The following is a 20,033-nucleotide window of genomic DNA, read 5'->3' as shown; positions in this document are numbered from 1 at the left end:
ACCAGGAGCCGGTAGATCTGCGTTCCACCCCCAGTCTCACCATCCACAGTTAGTGTACAACCGCAGTAAAGCTGCTCCTGAGCCACACCCATCAGCAGCAGCACTTGGTCATGTGACGCGGTAACCCGTGTAATACGGTAGGACGATATTTCAGCAGGTCAGAGGTCAGCGTCCCGTTCTGCATGAGGAATAAAACCAGCAGAAGAATGTTGGGTGGCTGCTGCCACAGGAACGTGGTCTGTTGCAGCAGAACAATTTTCTTACAAGATATCTAGTCAACAACAGACCCCTGAGGCAGTTCCACATTTACAGTAGAATATTCCAACAGAACGTTCTAGTTCTGCAGTCTCGATCCCCGTCTGCCACACAGCAGTTCCAGACCTTTCTAGGTCAGAGGGTTTTATTATGTGGCTTAGGTGGGATTTCAGGGTTTTTATAGGTTTGTACAATGTTCTAAAAGCGTCAGTGTTGATGTAGTAACATGGATATGTTCTTCCAAAGAGAACAAGCAACACTTTCTGTTTCACTCATTTATGACAATTCCAATCGTCACAGGTCATTTTCATATGCGGCGTACAGGTACAAATACAGATACAGAGCAGACAAACTCGTCCAATAAAAATCTTCAGCATTCTTCCTGAACGCGAGAAATATAAATATATAGATTTATATATACTGTACAATACGCCACATCTATAAGCCTTATAAACACGCGTACCTACGCATACTCCACTCCTCACATTCGTTCTTGCAGAACATCCTCGGACACACCGAATATTATTTATTCTACCACGAGAGAGTAGTAAGCTGTGCAATATGGCGCTTCATCCACACCCTTCATAATAACCGAACAACAATCGTTTCCAACATGGTCAGTAATGCTCGACTAATTCTGGCGAGGTGTTATAAAGAATACACGAAGCTGATGAGAAATAAAATCCTCCTTATTACTATTCCAAGTTCACTATGTGCAGAACTAATATCAGAAGAAGAATTATTTTAAACGTCCACACGTTTGGAGGGAGAAAATAAAGGGTTCGAATGGAAGAGGCCGCCATGATGCTGTGGATCTTGAAGAACGTTCCTTCAAACGTAAGACTCCTCTGCGAACAGCATCTGGTCCAAGTTGTCCAGCCTGGGATCACTGCACCTCCTCCTCCACTCTCGTTTCCCTCGAACGAGGGCGAGCGCCACTTCCTGACTCCGCGTGAAGGAGCTACTGGGGTCGTGGAGGCAGTTCGAGGAGAAATAGTCCCTTACGACCTTCGTGGTGGAAGGTGACAGACAAATCCTGGCCTTGGGGGCCTGGGGACATGGATCCACATCTGAGACCTTGAGTCCACGGCCGTGTCTCTCCTGCTGCCGCAGGGCCCTCTGGTGAAGTCGCTCCAGATCCAGCGTTCTCTCCGGGTCCAGGCCGGCCCCGCCCGGTTCTGATGCCCGGCGCGGGGCTGCCGGATCCTTCTCCTTGCCGGGAATCAGGGAATGGGATTTCTGGCCGTAAAACATGGAAGGAGGCAGCTTCACTGTCTTCTGCAAGACCTTCCTCTCCTGCTCAGCCTGCTGGCATGAAGGAGGGCTGCTGGACATCTGCCTGGGACCTGGATCAGACACCAGATAGGTAGATTGTCTCTGGAGTGGACAGGAGTCCACGTCCTCTCCGTCCAGGCCGAGCTTGTCCTGCTGGTGCAGTGAGAGTCTGCGGTCACGTTTCAGCCAGGTGTTTGGGTGCAGCCCATGGCTGTTTCTGATGTGGCTCCAATTGAAGGTCTCCTTTGCAGAGGAGCCTCTCGGTGAAGAAGCTGAGAGCCCTGGGGAGCAGACAGATGCCTGTGTGGGAGAGCGTGGTGAAAGGGGTCCCGGTGAACATGGGGAGATGTTCCCAGAGGCTTTTAGGTTTCCCTCAAAGACAGGACAGGAAGTGGAGAAATCAGTGGAATGTTGAGAAAAGGCGCTGTCCAGTGAGCTCACAGACGAGCGTGTTGGGGAAGCCGATTGGGAGCACAGGCTGGAGAAACTGGTGTTCAGGTCCAACGGTGGTGGCTTCCTCGTCTGCATCTTCTTCTTCCATGAGCTTCCTGGAGCACCTGCTGCTCTGCTCTTCTCAGTTGGGTTGGCTGGTACTTCAAGCTGTAGGACACCGAGTTCCTTGGCAAAGACGTTGTCAAAGTCACTGCCGACCAGAAGGTCTGTTGATCCATCATAGCTGCCTTTTCTGTCTTCGTGTCGCTCCAGGCGCTTGGCAGGGGAAGACGTGGAGATCCTGACGGATGGTTCAGAAGAGCGGCGCCACCGACGGCTGCCCTGAAGGTAGGTGGCCGTCGCCTCAACAGGGGCGGGGCCAAGCGCAGGCGAGGCCTTTGCAGGACGTGCCAGAGCCGGGGCGGGACCTGCGTCGGGCTGGTCCAGGTCACAGTCGCTCAGGGTGATGACGGAGTCGCGACTTTGAGAGTCCGGCTTTCCTCTGGGCCGCTGGAAGGCCTGGAAGGGAGAACCGGACTCATCGTTGTCCAGCTCGTTTTCCAGGCTGTCGTAAGAGGAGTCGGTCATCTGGTGGGACGACATATCTGGGGACGGAAAGAGGAGCGAGAAGCAGCCAGTCAGTCACCGCGAAGCCTCTAGACGAATTCCGCTTCTGCTTTATGCTCACCAGCTCCATGGTCGCTGCTGCACCTCGGTGGAAATCCTCTGAAGAGAGCCGTGAGATCTTCTCCCATGACAGCCTGACAGTTCTCCACCATCAGCTGCACCAGACCACAAACCTACAAAGCGGCACAAGCGCCTCCAAATCGTAAGAAATGAAAAAGCTTGACGGCTGCTGCTGAAAAACCCGGGAATCCTCCATTAAAGCAGGTAGAACGTGCAGGAACACGGTCGTTATCATCTACTTATCATGAGCAGGTAATGGAGAAACAACCCAGTTCTGACCAAACAAGCATCTGATTGTGGGTGGTGGACAGGCCTGCTGGTAGATGTGCGAGACGGCGTCCCTACTGTCTCTCCTGTGGTCTACAAACATCACCGCACAAAGCCAGCAAACAAAACCGGCAGAGGATCAGCGGGTGGTGAGAACAGAGCTGACCTCAGGAATCTGGAGGAAATGCTTAAAATATTTCCCAGAGACACACGAGCGCTAATAAAACCAACATCAACACCCAACGCGGACAAAACGTGGGAAAATCGAGCAAGTCGAACCCGAGGACACGCAGACGGGAGCAGACAGGACCGGACAGGACCGACTCACCTTCATGGCGCTAGCACCTTCCATTTCAGGGCTGCTGGCGGCAGGGGCAGAGAGCATGCTGGGAGCGATGCAGACCGACAGGTTGAAGGCGTTCATCTGGTTGTCATGGGCGTGGAGCTGGATGCGGTGCAGAATGGCCAGCATGTGCTTCAGAAGCAGGAGGTTCTCACTCGGCAGGCAGGCCACCAAGCTGCACAAAAGGTCAGAGGTCAAGGTCATGAGCCCCCACCACATGGATGTCAATGGTGGAAACGACGCTCTACCACATAGTCAAGTCTACTGTCTCTACCTCTGAACCGCCTCCAGCTGGCAATGCTCCTCTTCAGCAGGACCATCCATGGCACCCATCCACTGCCCATAGAGATCAGATGAGAGAAGGCTGCCTGGAATGTTCCGCAGGAAGTCCTGGGATTATGAGATTTCCCTCTGTCAGTACATTTCATTCATTTGGATGAATTTTGACTATAAAATGTGTGACACCCAGAGGCACAGACATTACAAATATGAACTGTACCTCTTCATCCTTATCATAGAATAGCACCATAAGGTAGGTACCACCATACCAGTAACACTGTCAGAAGATTGGACATGGACACAATGCCAGTCCTAGAACATTGTCCATCCCACCCTCTGCTCCACAGGCGTTCCTGCCACCCTACACTGAGTTACAGGACTTCTACGGAGTCCATGTTAAGATGCAGTCCTGAAAACGCCTACCTTCAGCACAGCGGCAATGACAAAGATGGATTCATGGACCAGGGAGACATCTGGGGACCCTGTGTCTATCCTGTCCCTCAGGTCCCGACAGGCTTTGGCCCCTGCTGAGCGCCGGAAGATGCCCCTCGTAAACGGGGCCTCCTGGTACAAAAACACCAGAATCTCCTGCACAAAAACAGGGGACATCACCTGACTTCCTTTACATTTACATTTCCGTCATTTACCAGACGCCCTTACCCAGAGCGACTTATAACCAGTAGTTACAGGGACAGTCCCCCCCTGGAGACACACAGGGTTAAGTGTCTTGCTCAGGGACACGATGGTAGTAAGTGGTGTTTGAACCTGGTTCATAGGCGAGTGTGTTACTACCACCCTATGTGCAGGAATAGCAGTAAATGGGGTCGTGCACGACGCCAGTTTCGCTATTTACCATGATTGGCTTGGGCAAGGCGTTGTCCTGGCACACGGCACTGAGCGGCTGTCCAAAAAGCTGCCCGGGGCAGGGGAGGGTGGGTGACGGAGGCAGGTCATCCAGCTGAAGGGTGGAGCCACGCCAGAAAGCCCAGCTGATGAGGGAACGTCTCCTTTTGAAAGGCTTTTGGCCTGCCTCTGCTGGAAAGAGAAGAATTCAGACTGGAGGCCACAGTCACTGGAGGTCACTGCACATGCATCAAAAGCAGCTGACCAGTGAAAGACTGTCCCACGTCCACCCGACTTGGCTTGAGGACAAACTGGCACTGGGTGTCATTCTCCAGCTGAGCGAAGATCAGCTCAGCCTGCAGCTCTGGAGGATCGCTGGGCTCCTGAGGGCTGGTCTGGGGGACAGGTTCTCTCATGTGGCTCATCTGGATGCTGTAGGGAAACTCATGGCCTGCGGCCAATCAGAGCGAGACGTCAGCATGTCACCTGACACTCAGCACGGGAATCTGATATTTGCACAAAATGACTAGATGCCAAATGTTTGGTTGAAATGCCGACTCACCAATTAGAGGATAGGGGGCGTTGTCTCTCTTGGAACTCACCCAGAGCTGGAAGTCCTTCACACAGCCCTGTAAAAGAGACGAGCTTCAGCACAGAGAAGCACGCCCACCCACGTGGAGCCATGTTGCCTGATGGCATCACAGCGGCGCCGCCCCACGCTGAGGTTCATATCCAGCCGAGGAATGTGCATCATGCAGCGATACAGAAATCATTCGTAATAATGTACATTCCACCCAGAGCTAATTAGAAATGGAATCGGGCCGAAAAAGTTGGGCAGGAAACCGACAGAATTCGTCCTGAACCCTAGAAAAATCTGACCCGACAGGTACATCTTTGTTAACTACATGGTTTGTTTGATATAAAGGTCCCCGATTATGAATTTTCTTTTGCTTTTATATCGCCGTTATTGTCCCCTAATTGTTGGGGTGTCAACTATAGGGCCTGTCAAAGCCCATTGAGACATACTGTATGTGATTATTGGCTGTATAAGAAATAAATGTGGTTGTTGACATTGAATTGTTTTAATTTCATGTTATCTTGCATATCCTCAGACTGCGAGTTTTATGCTTTTTCATTTTTTTATGACTAACGTCTGTTCTAATGGAGCAACGGTACCAAATGACTGCATACTTAAAACTGACAAAAAATTAATTTTAAAGTGAAGTGATTGTATTATGATGCACTGCAGCCCAGCACACGGTGCACACAGTGAAATGTGTCCTCTGCATTAACCATCACCCTGAGTGAGCAGTGGGCACCATGACAGGCGCCCGGGGAGCAGTGTGTGGGGACGGTGCTTTGCTCAGTGGAACCTAAGTGGCACCTTGGAGGATCAGGGATTTGAACCGGCAACCTTCTGATTACGGGGCCGCTTCCTTAACCACTAGGCCACCACTGGCCCCAAATGAACCAAATACAGAATATGGAATAACAAAAATAATAATCTACAGGGTGGGCGTTTTATGTGGATCCACCTTAATAAAATGGGAATGGTTGGTGATATTAACGTCCTGCTTGTGGCACATTAGTATATGTGAGGGGGCAAACTTTTCAAGATGGGTGGTGACCATAGTGGCCATTTTGAAGTCGGCCATCTTGGATCCAACTTTTGTTTTTTCAATAGGAAGAGGGTCATGTGACACATCAGATTTATTGGTAATTTCACAAGAAAAACTTATTATTTACAAGTTTCTGACCACTTATAAAATGTGTTCAATGTCACCAACCATTCCCATTTTATTAAGGTGTATCCATATAAATGGCCCACCCTGTAGATTCATGTCTCTAGAACCATGAACCAGCAGACAAGCATCAGAGCACCACGTCCGTAACGTCACACTTACCATGATGCCAAACTGCTGCAGAGCCAGGCGGGTGACCTCTTGTGCATTGTCCGTGTTACTCACTGCGAGAGTCTTCACCTGCAGGGAGAGGACAGGCTGAGACTTGGTCACCAGGACCCGGTCCTCAGCACCAGCCACTACCTTTACCTGGGCACACCTGGCAATGTCCTTCACAAAGACCTTCAGGGGAATGGTCTTTGGGGCGTCCTTCTCCTTCTCCTCTCTGATCCGGCTGCAACAAAAGGACAGCGTTGTCACGAGATCTGTGTGGGGACGGAGGTGGGAAAGCAGCGTTTTACCTTCTAATGAGGGAAAGCCACTTCTCCTTCTGTTCCACAGTGCTGCTCATTAAAGCAGAAAGGAGCTGAGTTAAGAACGAACATCCTTCTGAGCTGAACCACCAAAACCGTGCAGCTTTTCAGATTTAGGACAGATTATCCGTGCAGGAGAACCTTGGACTGATGAAGTAAATTCACCGCAGGTTTCCACCTTGTGGGACCCTGAGGGCAGGGACATGCGTACCTGAACGTGGCCACACAATTGCAGGTGGGCCAGCCGATGACAAAGCTCTTCTCCGGGCTGCAGCTGCCCTCACACACCTCCTCCATCCAGCCCGCCGACCACATCTCACACACACGCACCTGGACCTTCAGTTTAAAGTAGGTGGACGACCTGAGAAGGACACGATACTTTACACACAAAACACCCAGCACAACCCGTACGGTCCTACTGACCTGACCACTCACGCTACACGGCCAGTACCAACACATCGGAAGTTCATTTACATTTTATCCAGAGCGACTTACAGTCAGTAGTTACGGGGACAGTCCCCCCCTGGAGACACTCAGGGTTAAGTGTGTTGCTCAGGGACACGATGGTAGTAAGTGGGGTTTGAACCTGGGACTTCTGGTTCAAAGTGTGTTTTAAAGTACTCAGTGACTGAGCTGGAAGTTCATTCCACCACCGAGGGGCCAAGATGGAGAAGAGTCTAGATGAGCGTCTTCCTCGTACCTTCAGAGATGGAGGGACCAGGCGAGCAGTACTGGAGGCTCGGAGTATACCAGGTGCAGTGCGAGGTGTAATAAGGGCTGTGAGGTAGGATGGTGCTACTCCATGTTTGGCTTTGTAGGCCAGCATCAGTATTTAGGACCTGATGTGAGCAGCTACCACCACCGGCAAGAGTAGCCACCACTGAGTCGGCCTTGTGTTCGCACCGCGGTCAAAGTTGGTGGAATTTGACCGCTGCGTGCGGGCTAGCGTACGGTCGAAACCGCACACAAACCGGGAATGTCTGACCGGGGATTCAGAAATCCACCTTTTTTAGGAAGAAGCTGGAACCCCACAGCAGCGCAGCGCGTGCCGCGTTCAGGCTGAAAGCGGCGCCTCATTTGACGTCTGGACCAGGACGTTTCTGTCACATCAGTGCCGCTCCTGACTGGACAAACCGAGCATCCACGTGGCTGAACGGGACCGTAACTCTCGTAATGATGGCATGGAATCGTGAGGCCACCTGATACGGCTGTAAAGTATGCGGGAGTCGAGCCGCCACGTGATTGGCCGGCGGGGCTGCAGGTCACATGACGCCAGATGTAGGTCAGGAGGAGGACGCTCAGGCTTTGATCCCGGCGCTGGATTAGATTGAGTTAATTGGCCCTCTGGGTGGTAATTACAGAGAGGATCTCTGGGTCGGGAGGACATGTGGTCCACCGGGTTTTGGTCCCTCTGAGCGCCGCTCTGTCTGCTGAAGTGACAGTACGACGTGTTACAGCCACGCGCCACGCTGACATTTAACAACTCGCAGAGGAAATAAAATAAAAATCCTCTTGGTCACTTTTCCAGAGGCCCGTAGGACGGAAAAACGTGGTATTTCCGAAGTGAATTTGCGGTGACGGGAACATGTATATAATAGATCAAGACGTACTTGGCCTTGGTGAGGAGGAGGATGTCGGTGAAGAGGAAGAGGTGCCTCTCCTGGGTCTGCAGGCCGGTCTTCAGCTGGACGTAGGTGTGGGCGATGAAGGAGCGCGAGGGCGTGAGGAAGGACTGGACCAGGAGACAGGTCTCAGGGCTGACCGGCGACAGGCAGTTCTCCCTTCCAATAACAATTCGCATTTTAATATTTATTTTCATGTTACACCAGGATATGCAAATGAGCACATTTAAAATCATTTTTTCTGATCATCTAGTGATAATAGAAAATGCTGAATTCAGGAATCAGGGGATCATGGGAAACACAGGGCTGACCACACCCTCTGGTGACGCTTTAAGAAGGGTGTCCATGTCTGGGGACAGCCAGGTGTATTTATAGCCTGGTGATCCTGGTGAGAGGATTAATATCTGCGTGAGGAGGTGGACGAAGACGCTCACAGGCAGCGTAATCATCAGATTTTCATTACAAGTCCCTCCAGAATCCTTCAACAAACACTTAACATCACGGCTTCCTGCAGTGGGAGGGAACCTTGTGGAGATCCCATTTACAGCCAACCACCTGCAGACTGGAGATGAGAAGTCGACTCCTGTTACCTCCTCATGGCGACAGAAAGAAGCTCCGGCACAGCACACGGTGCACACGGTGAAATGTGTCCTCTGCATTTATCCCATCACCCTGAGTGAGCAGTGGGCACCATGACAGGCCCCCGGGGAGCAGTGTGTGGGGACGGTGCTTTGCTCAGTGGCACCTCAGTGGCACCTTGGCGGATCGGGATTTGAACCATCAACCTTCTGATTACGTGGCCGCTTCCTTAACCGCTAGGACACCACTGTCCCACTTCACTTTCATTTCATTAAAACTGACCCTCATCAGCCCCTCCAGACATCTGGTCTCTCTGCAGTCCCACGTACCTGGAAATGGTCCTGGAGCGAGCGAGGGCCTTGCTGATGACCAGCGTCGGGGCCGACTGCCGGCGCTGCATCAGCGACTTCATCCGCTGCGCCGGAGGGGACAGGGGGACAGGACATGAGAATCAGTGACAGTGACGCCTGACAGACAAAAATTCCAACTCTGCACCGTTACGCAAGAGTTGAAATGGCTGCACCATGTCAAGTAATGGAACTGATGCGAAGCGGCGCCCAACAACCAGCAATCGACAATCTGAAGGTGATGTTGGGGACACAGCGTCACACGTCCTCTTTTATAGTCTGTGCTGGTTTTAAACTTTTAGTTTTAGTGTATATATATAGACGTACGTTTCTACTTCTGGATTCTAAATGCTTCTTTTGATTGATATAGTCTAATAATACTGGATTTATCAGCCATAATAACCAAAAATGCTTTTTCATCTTCTCCTGCTCTTCATCTCATGATACGAGCAGGAAGCTGACAGATGTGAGCAAAATTATTACCCAGCACGTCCACCCATTTAATCAGCTTATTTTCTGCAGGGGTCGTGTGGTGACATGGACGGGGACTAAATGCAGAGGCGTTCAGGGCCCGTGTGACACGGAACACGAACACATCAATATTCCACCAATTAGCAGCCTTTTTCTCTCCAGCTTTTAAAATCCATAGATTCCAAAACCAACAAAGGACGATGGGAGATCGAACCCTAAAACCAGAGGTCAGCACATATCCACTCCAGCCTGAGGAGGTCCACCAGCAGGGGGACGCTGGGATCTGAGTTCTGCTTCATGCCAGAGGTGAAATAAGAAGAAATGTTCCAACAATAACCTCTGGCTACCGCTGGATCCTGGAAATAACTCCACACAAACATGGAATTATGCTGGACTCTGAGCTCAGCTATCAGAACTCCTCTTAAAGGAGAGGAAGGTGATCTGCAAGATGAACTTCTCACCTTCCTGCTGGAATCTCCTGGTGCTCCCCGCCGGTGGCTGAGCGCGTCCTGCTGCTGCGGGGACATGGTTTCCATTCAGACTGCAGATGGAGGCGTCACGTCTCGTCCCTCACATGTCCTGACAGACAGCGGGACAAGTGACTGTGTCCGACCGTGTCGCCGCGCTGCATCTGTCTGGGTGGAGGACGCCGCTGCGCTCCTGGGTCCTAAAGAGGACGGAAGGTCTCCAAAGCGCAGAGCGCAGAGCGCACACTCACACGGGCGTGTTCCGATCTTTAAATCATTACAGATGGGAAAAAGAGATGAATTTAGTAAATGTAACACAATTATTTTATATATATACATATAAAAAGATGATTTACATCAGTTCCTCCCGCCTACTGGGGATTTTCAAGCACAGCTTCCTCCTGTTCAACTATCAAAAGGATCTGGTAACGTTTTACATTTACGACATTTACAATCAGTAGTTACAGGGACAGTCCCCCCATGGAGACACTCAGGGTTAAGTGTCCTGCTCAGGGACACGATGGTAGTAAGTGGGATTTGAACCTGGGACTTCTGGTTCGACTGTGTTAGCCCACTAGGCTACTACCAGCCTGGTTAAATATGCCATGTCAATTTATAATCTCCATCTGTTCATAATGACGTTGTATTTGCACATAAAAGTGAACCTGAAGTCTACATCACATGAGTAACATGTAACAAATATAAGTAGATTAATAAATAGATTAACCAACATAACACTAAAGACATAATAAAAAAGGTTTTAAGTACCACCGTAACTATTCGTGATGTAAGCATTAATAAATCAAGCTGAAAATGTCATACTCCGGAAATGAAAAAATTGGCATGACAGAAACTGAATATTATGTTTTTAAAACAATCTTATGTGAATTAAATATTTATCTCTGATAAACAATAATTCATATATAAAAAGTGAAACATTTATGTCTGTTGGCTATTTTCTGATCATGTGGGGCCAATTTGCACATTCACATTAAATAAATTCAAAAGAAAAAATATATTGTTCAGCAGGTCATTTCACATCGAAGGTCTAAAAAAAAAAGAGTTTTCGTGGGTATGAACCCCCTTTTTAAGGTCATGGATTCAGGTCTGGACTCCAAAGTCTTCATTTGGCTTTTCTTCAGCCAATCAGAAGTGGACCTGCTGGTGTGTTTTGGATCTTTGTCCTGCTGCAGAACCCAAGTTCGTTTTATCTTGAGGTCACCATCAGATGATCGGACCTTCTCCTTCAGGATTTTTTGATAGACAGCAGAATTCATGGTTCCATTTATCACAGCCTTCCAGGTCCTAAAACGGCAAAACAGCCCCAGACCATCACACCACCAGCACCTGCACCAAATTTTACTGTCGATATGATGTTCTTTTTCTGAAAAAAAAAAGATGTCATGGCATAACACACCTTGCAAAATGGTTTCTGTGTTGACACCATGCCGTGCAGGTCATGACCACCGATCCTGACCGAGGCAAGTGAGCCTGAATTTGAGTTGTGGCTGTGGGGTCTTCTGTGGGTGAGTTGAGGCCGTGGGGTCTTCTGTGGGTGAGTTGTGGCCGTGGGGTCTTCTGTGGGTGAGTTGAGGCCGTGGGGTCTTCTGTGGGTGAGTTGTGGCCGTGGGGTCTTCTGTGGGTGAGTAGTGGCCGTGGGGTCTTCTGTGGGTGAGTTGAGGCTGTGGGGTCTTCTGTGGGTGAGTTGTGGCCGTGGGGTCTTCTGTGAGTTGTGGCCGTGGGGTCTTCTGTGGGTGAGTAGTGGCCGTGGGGTCTTCTGTGGGTGAGTTGAGGCTGTGGGGTCTTCTGTGGGTGAGTTGTGGCCGTGGGGTCTTCTGTGAGTTGAGGCCGTGGGGTCTTCTGTGGGTGAGTTGTGGCCGTGGGGTCTTCTGTGGGTGAGTTGAGGCCGTGGGGTCTTCTGTGGGTGAGTTGTGGCCGTGGGGTCTTCTGTGGGTGAGTTGTGGCCGTGGGGTCTTCTGTGGGTGAGTTGTGGCTGTGGGGTCTTCTGAGTTGTGGCCGTGGGGTCTTCTGTGGGTGAGTTGTGGCCGTGGGGTCTTCTGTGGGTGAGTTGTGGCCGTGGGGTCTTCTGTGGGTGAGTTGTGGCTGTGGGGTCTTCTGAGTTGTGGCCGTGGGTTCTTCTGCGGGTGAGTTGTGGCCGTGGGGTCTTCTGCGGGTGAGTTGTGGCCGTGCTCCTGCTGTAATTTTAGTCGGCCGCTTCACCGTTCGCGGATAACAGCTCTCACCGTGGTTCACTGGAGTTTTTTCCAAACTGAAAGCTCTCACTTCCTTTGGACGTCTAGGTTTTGAGGATCTGATGGTCTGCACCCCGTATTTAAGTGCTTTCTTGATTGAGATCAGGAGTAATCGGTCCTGGGTGTGACTTTAGTGTGATGAACCACTGTTAAGTTGAGCCATGTAGGCTTGGATTGTTTTCTACCTTAATAATAAAACACATTTGGTGTTTACTTGTGTTGCGTTTGACTAATATTTTGTTAGATCATCCAATGAAAAAAGTAAGAAAGCAGAGAGTCGCTGTCAATTTTTCAGTAAAACAAAAAGGCACAACGTCATGTGATTTAATTTATTAACTGATGTGAACAAGCAGATAAGGGTTCAGGTGATAATACCACAGGTGGCCAGCATCATGGAAAGATGATTTACGGAACGATATACAGTCATAAATTACACAGAGAGCCACCAGTAGCCTGAAACATCTCCCCGCCGTGATATGGAAATACTACTCCAGTATGGAGGGTCAAGTACGAATTACAGATTAACACCCACATCTTTCACGAACAATCGTGTTGAAACGTGATTATCCTACCACTGCTATGCTGACGACACACAACTCCTCTTCTCCTTTCCTCCCTCTGATCTTCATGCTGCTTCCAAAATCTCTGCATGTCTAACCGACATCTCGTCTTGGATGGCAGCCCATCACCTCCAACTCAATCCCACCAAAACTGAACTAATATTCATTCCAGCAGATTCTACACCACATCAGGATCTTGCTATTTACCTGGACAACTCACAGCTCTCTCCTTCTACAACAGCCCGCAACCTTGGGGTAACAATAGACAACCAACTCTCCTTCTCAACTCACATCAGCAATTTTTCCCGCTCATGTAGATTCCTTCTCTACAATATCAGACGAATCCGCCCTTACCTGTCAACCCAGGCCACCCAACTACTGGTTCAGTCCTTAGTAATCTCACGACTGGATTACTGCAACTCCCTTCTAGCTGGTCTACCTCTATGTACCATCAGACCTCTTCAACTCATACAAAATGCAGCAGCACGACTGATCTTCAACCTCCCCAAATTCTCCCATACCACCCCTCTGCTACGTTCCCTTCACTGGCTCCCAGTAGCTGCACGCATCAGGTTCAAAATACTGATGCTGGCCTACAAAGCCAAACATGGAGTAGCACCATCCTACCTCACAGCCCTTATTACACCTCGCACTGCACCTGGTATACTCCGAGCCTCCAGTACTGCTCGCCTGGTCCCTCCATCTCTGAAGGTAAAAGGAAAACATTCATCCAGACTTTTCTCCATCTTGGCCCCTCGGTGGTGGAATGAACTTCCCCTCGAGGTCAGAACAGCTCAGTCACTGAGCACCTTCAAACGACAGCTCAACACCTTCCTCTTTAAAGAATACTTAGATTAAATTGTAATTTTCTTGTTGTCGAACTTTGTGTACAGAATCTACAACAGAGTGAATAAAATAGATGTATTCATAGTTGGGGTCCTAGTGAACCGGAAGTGATCTCTTCATCGATGGTAACTTGAAAGCACGTTGTAAGTCGCTCTGGATAAGGGCGTCTGCCAAATGCTGTAAATGTAAATGTAATGAAATGTAATGCGTCGCACCAGCACGACTATAATCTGTACGATTCAACTGAAAAACAAGTACGTTTTCATCAATGTTCAACTTGTACAGATATACACAATACATTTGAAAATTGTCTTAATCATTTGTACATTTTCTGCCTAGTTTATCTAAAAAGTGAAGTGGGTTTGACACCAAAACCCAGAGTGGAAGTTAAAGTGGGCCGCAGCGTGAAACTGATTTACAGGGAAGTGAACCAGGCCAGACTTGGAGGGGGACACTGTCTCCCCTTACCTCAAATAATTAAGTCAAAGAAAAACTCGTCTGATGTTTCTGCAGAGATGGCAGCTGCCTTGGGCAAGGGCACTGGTTATTGTGTTCAGAAGTATATGGAGTTCGTGAGTTTGTTCTCCACGTCAGTTCCAGTAGAGTGGATCTCTGATCATGTTTAGGACAGTAGTTGGCCTACATGATTAGTCTTCATGACTACCTTCTGTTTTGATGGTGGTTGGAAGCTCATTTCTTCATCAGAGAAGAGCAGATAAGAACAGGCTAGACTGGGGTTCCTACAATACGTGCTAACAGCTGTATTACTAGGGGCAGTGGTGGCCTAGCGGTTAAGGAAGCGGCCCGTAATCAGAAGGTTGCCGGTTCGATTCCCGATCCGCCAAGGTGCCACTGAGCAAAGCACCGTCCCCACACACTGCTCCCCGGGCGCCTGTCATGGTGCCCACTGTGTATCACATGTGACAATCACTTCACTTTACTTTATTTACTACTCTGAACATGATGTACCATACAGGCCAAAAGTCTGGACACCTTCTCATTCAACGTGTGTTCTTTATCTTCATGACCATTTATGTTGGTAGATTCTCACTGAAGGCATCAAAACTATGAATGAACACATGTGGAGTTCTGTACTTAACAAAAAAAGGTGAAATAAGTGAAAACATGTTTTATATTCTAGTTTCTTTGCTCTGATTACTGCTTTGCACACTCTTGGCGTTCTCTCGATGAGCTTCAAGAGGTCATCACCTGAAATGCTTCTCCAACAGTCTTGAAGGAGTTCCCAGAGGTGTTTAGCACTTGTTGGGGTCCAGCTCACCCCAAACCATCTGGATTGGGTTCAGGTCCGGTGACTGTGGAGGTCACGTCTCCACTTTTTGTTAAGTCCAGAACTCCACATGTGTTCATTCATAGTTTTGATGCCTTCAGTGAGAATCTACCAACGTAAATGGTCATGAAGATAAAGAACACACGTTGGATGAGAAGGTGTTCAAACTTCTGGCCTGTACTGTAGATGTGACAGAATATGCGACATTTTAAACAATTGAAGGTAATTGAAGCCTGACGTACATTCTGAAGGCTTCAGAGAATGTGTAGCTTCTCTCATTGAAGCTTCCAGAAGCTGATTTGTCAATGCAAGATGAATACTTCTATCCCTAAGCAAAATGCATCCATAACATTATACTGTGCTGATGGAAGATAAGGCTGTTTTCACCCCCACCCCACTTCTTCTGCATGAACACCTGACCAGCAAAGGACAGGAGATTTTTAACCATCTTCTGCAGTTCAGAATCTGATGTCGTGTTTCTGGAGGACGACCATGGCCTCCAGTCCAAATGTAAGTTCTAGCCTGGTGCGCTCTGCCAGATGATCCAGAAGGAGAAGGAGTGGGGAACACCAAGGCTGGGCTAATAAAAACCATGTTGTTGAAGAGTTCAGCAGGCGGTGCCACGCCCTCCCACTGCACGCTGGCCAGAGACCGAAATAGCAGCACGAGGTTTCTTCCCGCCCCCTGGTTTCACTCTATAATTATCCAGATCAGACCCAAACACAGACAGAAGGTTGCCTTGACAACTGGCCACAGCCGGGCGCTCGGAGAGGATTTATTCGCTGACGGTACAGTCTTAACGTATTTATAGACATTTCTACCGGGGGTGTTGAAAGTAACCGTAAAATCGCTGCGTCGCGATACAGGGACATGATGGTCCGCGCTCACCAAGGTTCTCACCTCGAATTTCTACACGTATTTCATCCCCCGAATATGCGCGGTGACATTCCCGCCTGGACAGAAGCTGGAGCTTCTCTTACAGACTGAAAGCAGATGTGTGGAGAGGGTCTTCATGTGACCGGTATGGATGGAGCGCAGCATCTTAGCAGCACAATTTATTCATGACGCAGCAGCTTTGGAGGCAAACTCGTAATCAAAGGGTTGCGGGTTCAAATTGCACAGTCAAAGTTCCATTCACAACTACAGCGTTCACCAGACGCCCTTATCCAGAGCGCCCTACAATCAGTAGGGAAGGGACAGTCCCCCCTGGAGACACACCAGCTCAGGGACACGGTGGTAGTAAGTGGAGTTTGAACCCGGGACTTTGTGCTGTCTTGTTTCACATCCATCATGTGTTTCAATAGGAAGAAACTGAAATCACCAAAAAAAACTTTTCATTTTTATACAGCCAGATTCTCACAGTCTCACAACAGAAAATATCACAACAACATGTATTTCTTTTAAAGCCCATAATCACATACAGTACATTTCAGTACAACTCACTTGACCCTTCTGCACACAAGGAAAAACTCCACACAAAAAAATTCTAGGAGAGATAAAAAGGTGGGAAGAAACTTTGGGAAGGAGTGATAGAGAGAGGGACCCCCTTCCAGGGTAGAGTGAGCCTGCAAATGGTGTCAGTGCAGGGTTGGGGATGATATAATAATAAGTCCTACAGTTGTAGGGCGAGAAGTCCAGAATGTACTCAGTGTCATGGTCTAGATTACGTGTCCATAATGATGTTACTGGTCCATTTGAAGATCCCTATAGCTGTAGTTGTAATGGTGGTGGTGGCTGTGGTGACCCTCTGGTTTGTTTCATGTTTTGTCCTTGTTAAGCAGTTGTCAGGAACCAGGATTTATCTGCTGGTCTCTTCACTGGGGTCTGCCAGTAGTCTGGGTGCTTGATTCCGTGTCTCGGAGAAAAACAAACAGAAGCAGCGGCAGACGGTTGCACTGTACGACCGATACTGAAATATGTGGTTATGGTGGTATATTGGTGCTACAGTGGCCCGGTACCCTAACTAGGACAGCCTAACTAGGGACTTTATAATTGACACTGTGTCTGGGACTTTAACAGAAGACCAGAGAAAACAGAACTCTGGCTGCAGCATTCTGTACTAGCTGGAGTTTCCTCATGCACCTACATGAGCACCCAGACAGTAGATCTTCTGGAGCCGCCACCCAACTGCCCTGCTGTCCAGAGGACGCTTACCGGCTGACCAGGTTGGAAATGCATCTTGGAGAACTTCGGATGCGCTCCTCTACCTGGACTATTATCAGTAAAACAGAAGACATCTGTTTCAACAAGCTCCCATTTTTATTCTTTTCCCTCCCTGAACTCTGGCGAGATCTCCTGAGTCCCCGAGGGGATAAACCTTCTCCGGCCAAATTAACATGAAGTCATGAGTGTTGAGCAAATTGACCACTAGTCAGAGGACCTGGTAGCCCACGTCGCTAGCGGCTCCGGCCGTCATTCCAACCATATAAAACGGAGCGTGATAAACTGTACATCTCACAGGGGAGGAGTCTGGGAGTGACAACTTTCATTTTCATTAAAGATGCAGCACCGGAACAAATCTTTTACTCTACAGATATTTCAGTTCAATTTTTACATTTTAAATCCTGAAAGGCTTCGTGTCTTATTTCCTACTTTATTTTCCACTATAAATAAATATAAAAATATAGATATTCAGCAAACATGCGTTTGTGATCAATTTTGAACACTAAGTGAAGGTTTGATCCTGGTCTGATCTGATTTCAGCAGGAAAGCGGGTGCTGCACGTCCACGTCTGTCTTGGGTGAACTGTGCACGTCTTCTGCCCATTTCCATTGTAATTGTTTACTATTTTGTCCATATTCTGTCTCTTCATATTCAATTTGAAAGCAGTTGAAAACCCTCTTATTCAAAAAGTATTTCAGACAAATCTAACACTTACACACGCACGTGCGTACACACTGCCCAAAATAATTATATATATATATATCTCTCTCTCTCTCTCCTTCGTAAACGTCCTTGATGAAGGTCCCGTCCCCACACGCTGCTCCCTGATAAACGCTGTTAAATACAGAGGACACGTTTCACCGTGTCACCGTGTGCTGTGCTGCAGTGTCTCACACTGATGTTCACGTCACGTTAAAAAACTGATTTATGAGGTTACTCCAGGCACTGCTGGGATATGAGAAGGAAGGGATTTGGTTAAAAGGAGTTCCACCATAAAAACAACATTCTCCTTTGTTTCCAGAGCTGTGAGCTGTGGCAGCAGTAAGTGAATCACATGATTATCCTCTAAAAATACCCCGCAGGGAGGAGGCGTCCCGACATCTTCATTACTCTGTTGGGCCCATGCAGATTCAGAGCTCATCATCAGCCTCTTCTCCTCGTACTCGTACGCTTTCTCCCAGAATGCATTGTTTGTCACAAGCCTGGCTAAAGAAGAAGAAGAATGAATTTTAAAAAGGGGAAAAGTAAATTAACACGAAGTAATGAGCGTTGAGCAAATTGATCACTAGTCACATGAAATGAGAAGCCAGAGGACCTGGTACCCCAGTGTCCATCAGGGGTGTGGCTTGTCTGTTGACTCCACCCGATGGGTCATCGCCTGAGACCAGTCAGTAGAGCAACTCAAGTCAGTTCCAGTCCCCCTTCAAACTCCATTTCAGACATCAGATGGAACATGATTTTTAAAATGATTACTACCAACGTGTCCCTGAGCAGGACTGTCCCTGTAAATACTGACTGTAAGACGCTCTGGATAATTACATCTGGTAAATACTGTAACTCTAGCAGCACGCGGTAAAGAAATGTGTGAAATGAATCTGGATGATGTGGGTTTGAAGAAGTGGATCGGGACGCTTATCAGCCATTTTAGTACATTTAGAAAGAACCCGTCCACAGCGTCACATGCGAGACATGTGGTCCACGGTAAAATCCGATCAGCAGCAAACAATCAAATCACTTTATGCCGAGTGAATAATCCTCTTGTGTATAAATACTGATATTCATCTGTTTATTCAAGACAGAGGGGACGTGGACATGATGAAATTCGGCCTGTTTACCACTGGAGATGTTCTCCTCACCAAGCCTTTGTCAGTTCCATCCTCTTCATCTCCTCTGTCCCAGTATTATTGACCTAGTTGCATGGTATACATTATTTTTAGATAGAATATTTATTGCTTTGACAGTCAGATGAGCTGCAGCAGAATTAATCAAATTCAACCTATTTAATGGGACGAATCTTTCAATTTGTCATTTCTGGCGGCGCAATTTATTTTACAATCACACACACATCCATGTAGTTCTGGGTCAGAATGTGGAGAAGTTGAGAACTTGCTGTGGTCTATTTCTGCTCTACTGGGGTAGAAGTTAGGGTGTAGTGGTGTCTACTAGGACGTGGATCGATGCAGGACATGAACTGACAAACTCTGCACTCATTTAACTGAAATGAAGAATGAAAAGCAGCTCCAATTGGAGCAGAGCGTCCACCTCCAGCTCTGATGACCTTTAGTGGCCGTGGTCCCCTGCAGTCAGGCCAGAAGTGACCTTAACCAGCGCTGAGGACCATCTCCTTGGGTCCCCTGTATCCTGCGGACGTCTCTGCTGCTGGTGTCCCATTTCTTTTCTAATAACAGAAGGTCCATGCAAGGCGGCGCAGCTCAACAATGTGAGCACGAGCCGGAGGGTAAACGGGAGGGTTCATGCCAAGCGGGACACTTACCGGGTATCACATCTCCAGACTCGTCAGGTGACGACAGGCAGTGGCATTAAAGCCTACACACACAAGAAGCGCCAGAGGTGACAAAACCCACAGTCTCTATTGGTTTTTAGATTTCAGAAGAGAACATCGAGTCCCAAGACAGAAGATACAATCAGGAGAATGTTTCAGACGCAGAGTTCAAGTTTCACTCCTCAGGGAACAGAAGTACAAACTGAATATGACTGAAATTCATTAATGAAGCTCTGAGGTCCTTTAACGTCTCCATTTATATCTCATCTTTCCCAGGCCTGGAGGACGTGCTCTCTCCTGCCTGTCCTGCCCTGTCCTGTCATGTGATGCTTGAGTACC

General features: G+C 48.5%; 2 protein-coding genes across 4 annotated transcripts in view; both read right to left on the bottom strand.

Annotated features, from left to right (window-relative positions):
- Window positions 1-515: 515 nt before the first annotated feature.
- On the bottom strand, window positions 516-10,295 carry LOC114771748 (rho GTPase-activating protein 20-like). 2 transcript variants are annotated; one of them, XM_028965086.1, is made up of 15 exons: window positions 10,077-10,295; window positions 9,127-9,212; window positions 8,207-8,377; window positions 6,808-6,957; window positions 6,585-6,626; window positions 6,433-6,517; window positions 6,286-6,363; window positions 4,944-5,010; window positions 4,647-4,832; window positions 4,392-4,573; window positions 3,962-4,126; window positions 3,534-3,649; window positions 3,245-3,434; window positions 2,651-2,762; window positions 516-2,567 (listed from the first exon to the last, which is right to left on the bottom strand). In XM_028965086.1, exons 1-15 carry the CDS (start codon window positions 10,149-10,151, stop codon window positions 1,087-1,089), a joined length of 3,186 nt encoding a protein of 1,061 aa, XP_028820919.1. In that variant the 5' UTR covers window positions 10,152-10,295; the 3' UTR covers window positions 516-1,086. The 2 variants fall into 2 exon arrangements, with proteins under 2 accessions (XP_028820919.1, XP_028820920.1); XM_028965087.1 differs by having other exon boundaries at window positions 4,392-4,570.
- Window positions 10,296-10,327: 32 nt separating this feature from the next.
- Window positions 10,328-20,033, bottom strand: part of LOC114771749 (paraspeckle component 1-like) — a 35,341-nt gene continuing 25,635 nt past the window's right edge. The window contains exons 8-9 of one of the 2 annotated variants that reach the window (XR_003743872.1): window positions 19,686-19,738; window positions 18,243-18,397 (exon numbers count right to left, since the gene is read on the bottom strand). The gene's annotated coding sequence lies outside the window, so the exon portion shown is untranslated. Of the gene's footprint in view, window positions 10,350-18,242; window positions 18,398-19,685; window positions 19,739-20,033 lie in introns of those variants that run through there. The other variant, XM_028965090.1, reaches the window with a different exon arrangement.

This window comes from Denticeps clupeoides, unplaced genomic scaffold (genome assembly GCF_900700375.1).
Source record: "Denticeps clupeoides unplaced genomic scaffold, fDenClu1.1, whole genome shotgun sequence".
NCBI classification, from domain to species: Eukaryota; Metazoa; Chordata; class Actinopteri; order Clupeiformes; family Denticipitidae; genus Denticeps; species Denticeps clupeoides.
This window is presented reverse-complemented; position numbering and strand designations above follow the sequence as displayed.

Coding starts and splice junctions, on each gene's coding strand:
- LOC114771748 (XM_028965086.1), bottom strand. CDS start 10,151: ATGGAAACCATGTCCCCGCAGCAGCAGGACGCGCTCAGCCACCGGCGG. Junction 5,011..6,285: donor TGCAGCAGTTTGGCATCATG/GTAAGTGTGACG, acceptor TCTCTTTTACAG/GGCTGTGTGAAGGACTTCCA. Junction 4,127..4,391: donor CCTTGCCCAAGCCAATCATG/GTAAATAGCGAA, acceptor GTTTTTGTGCAG/GAGATTCTGGTGTTTTTGTA.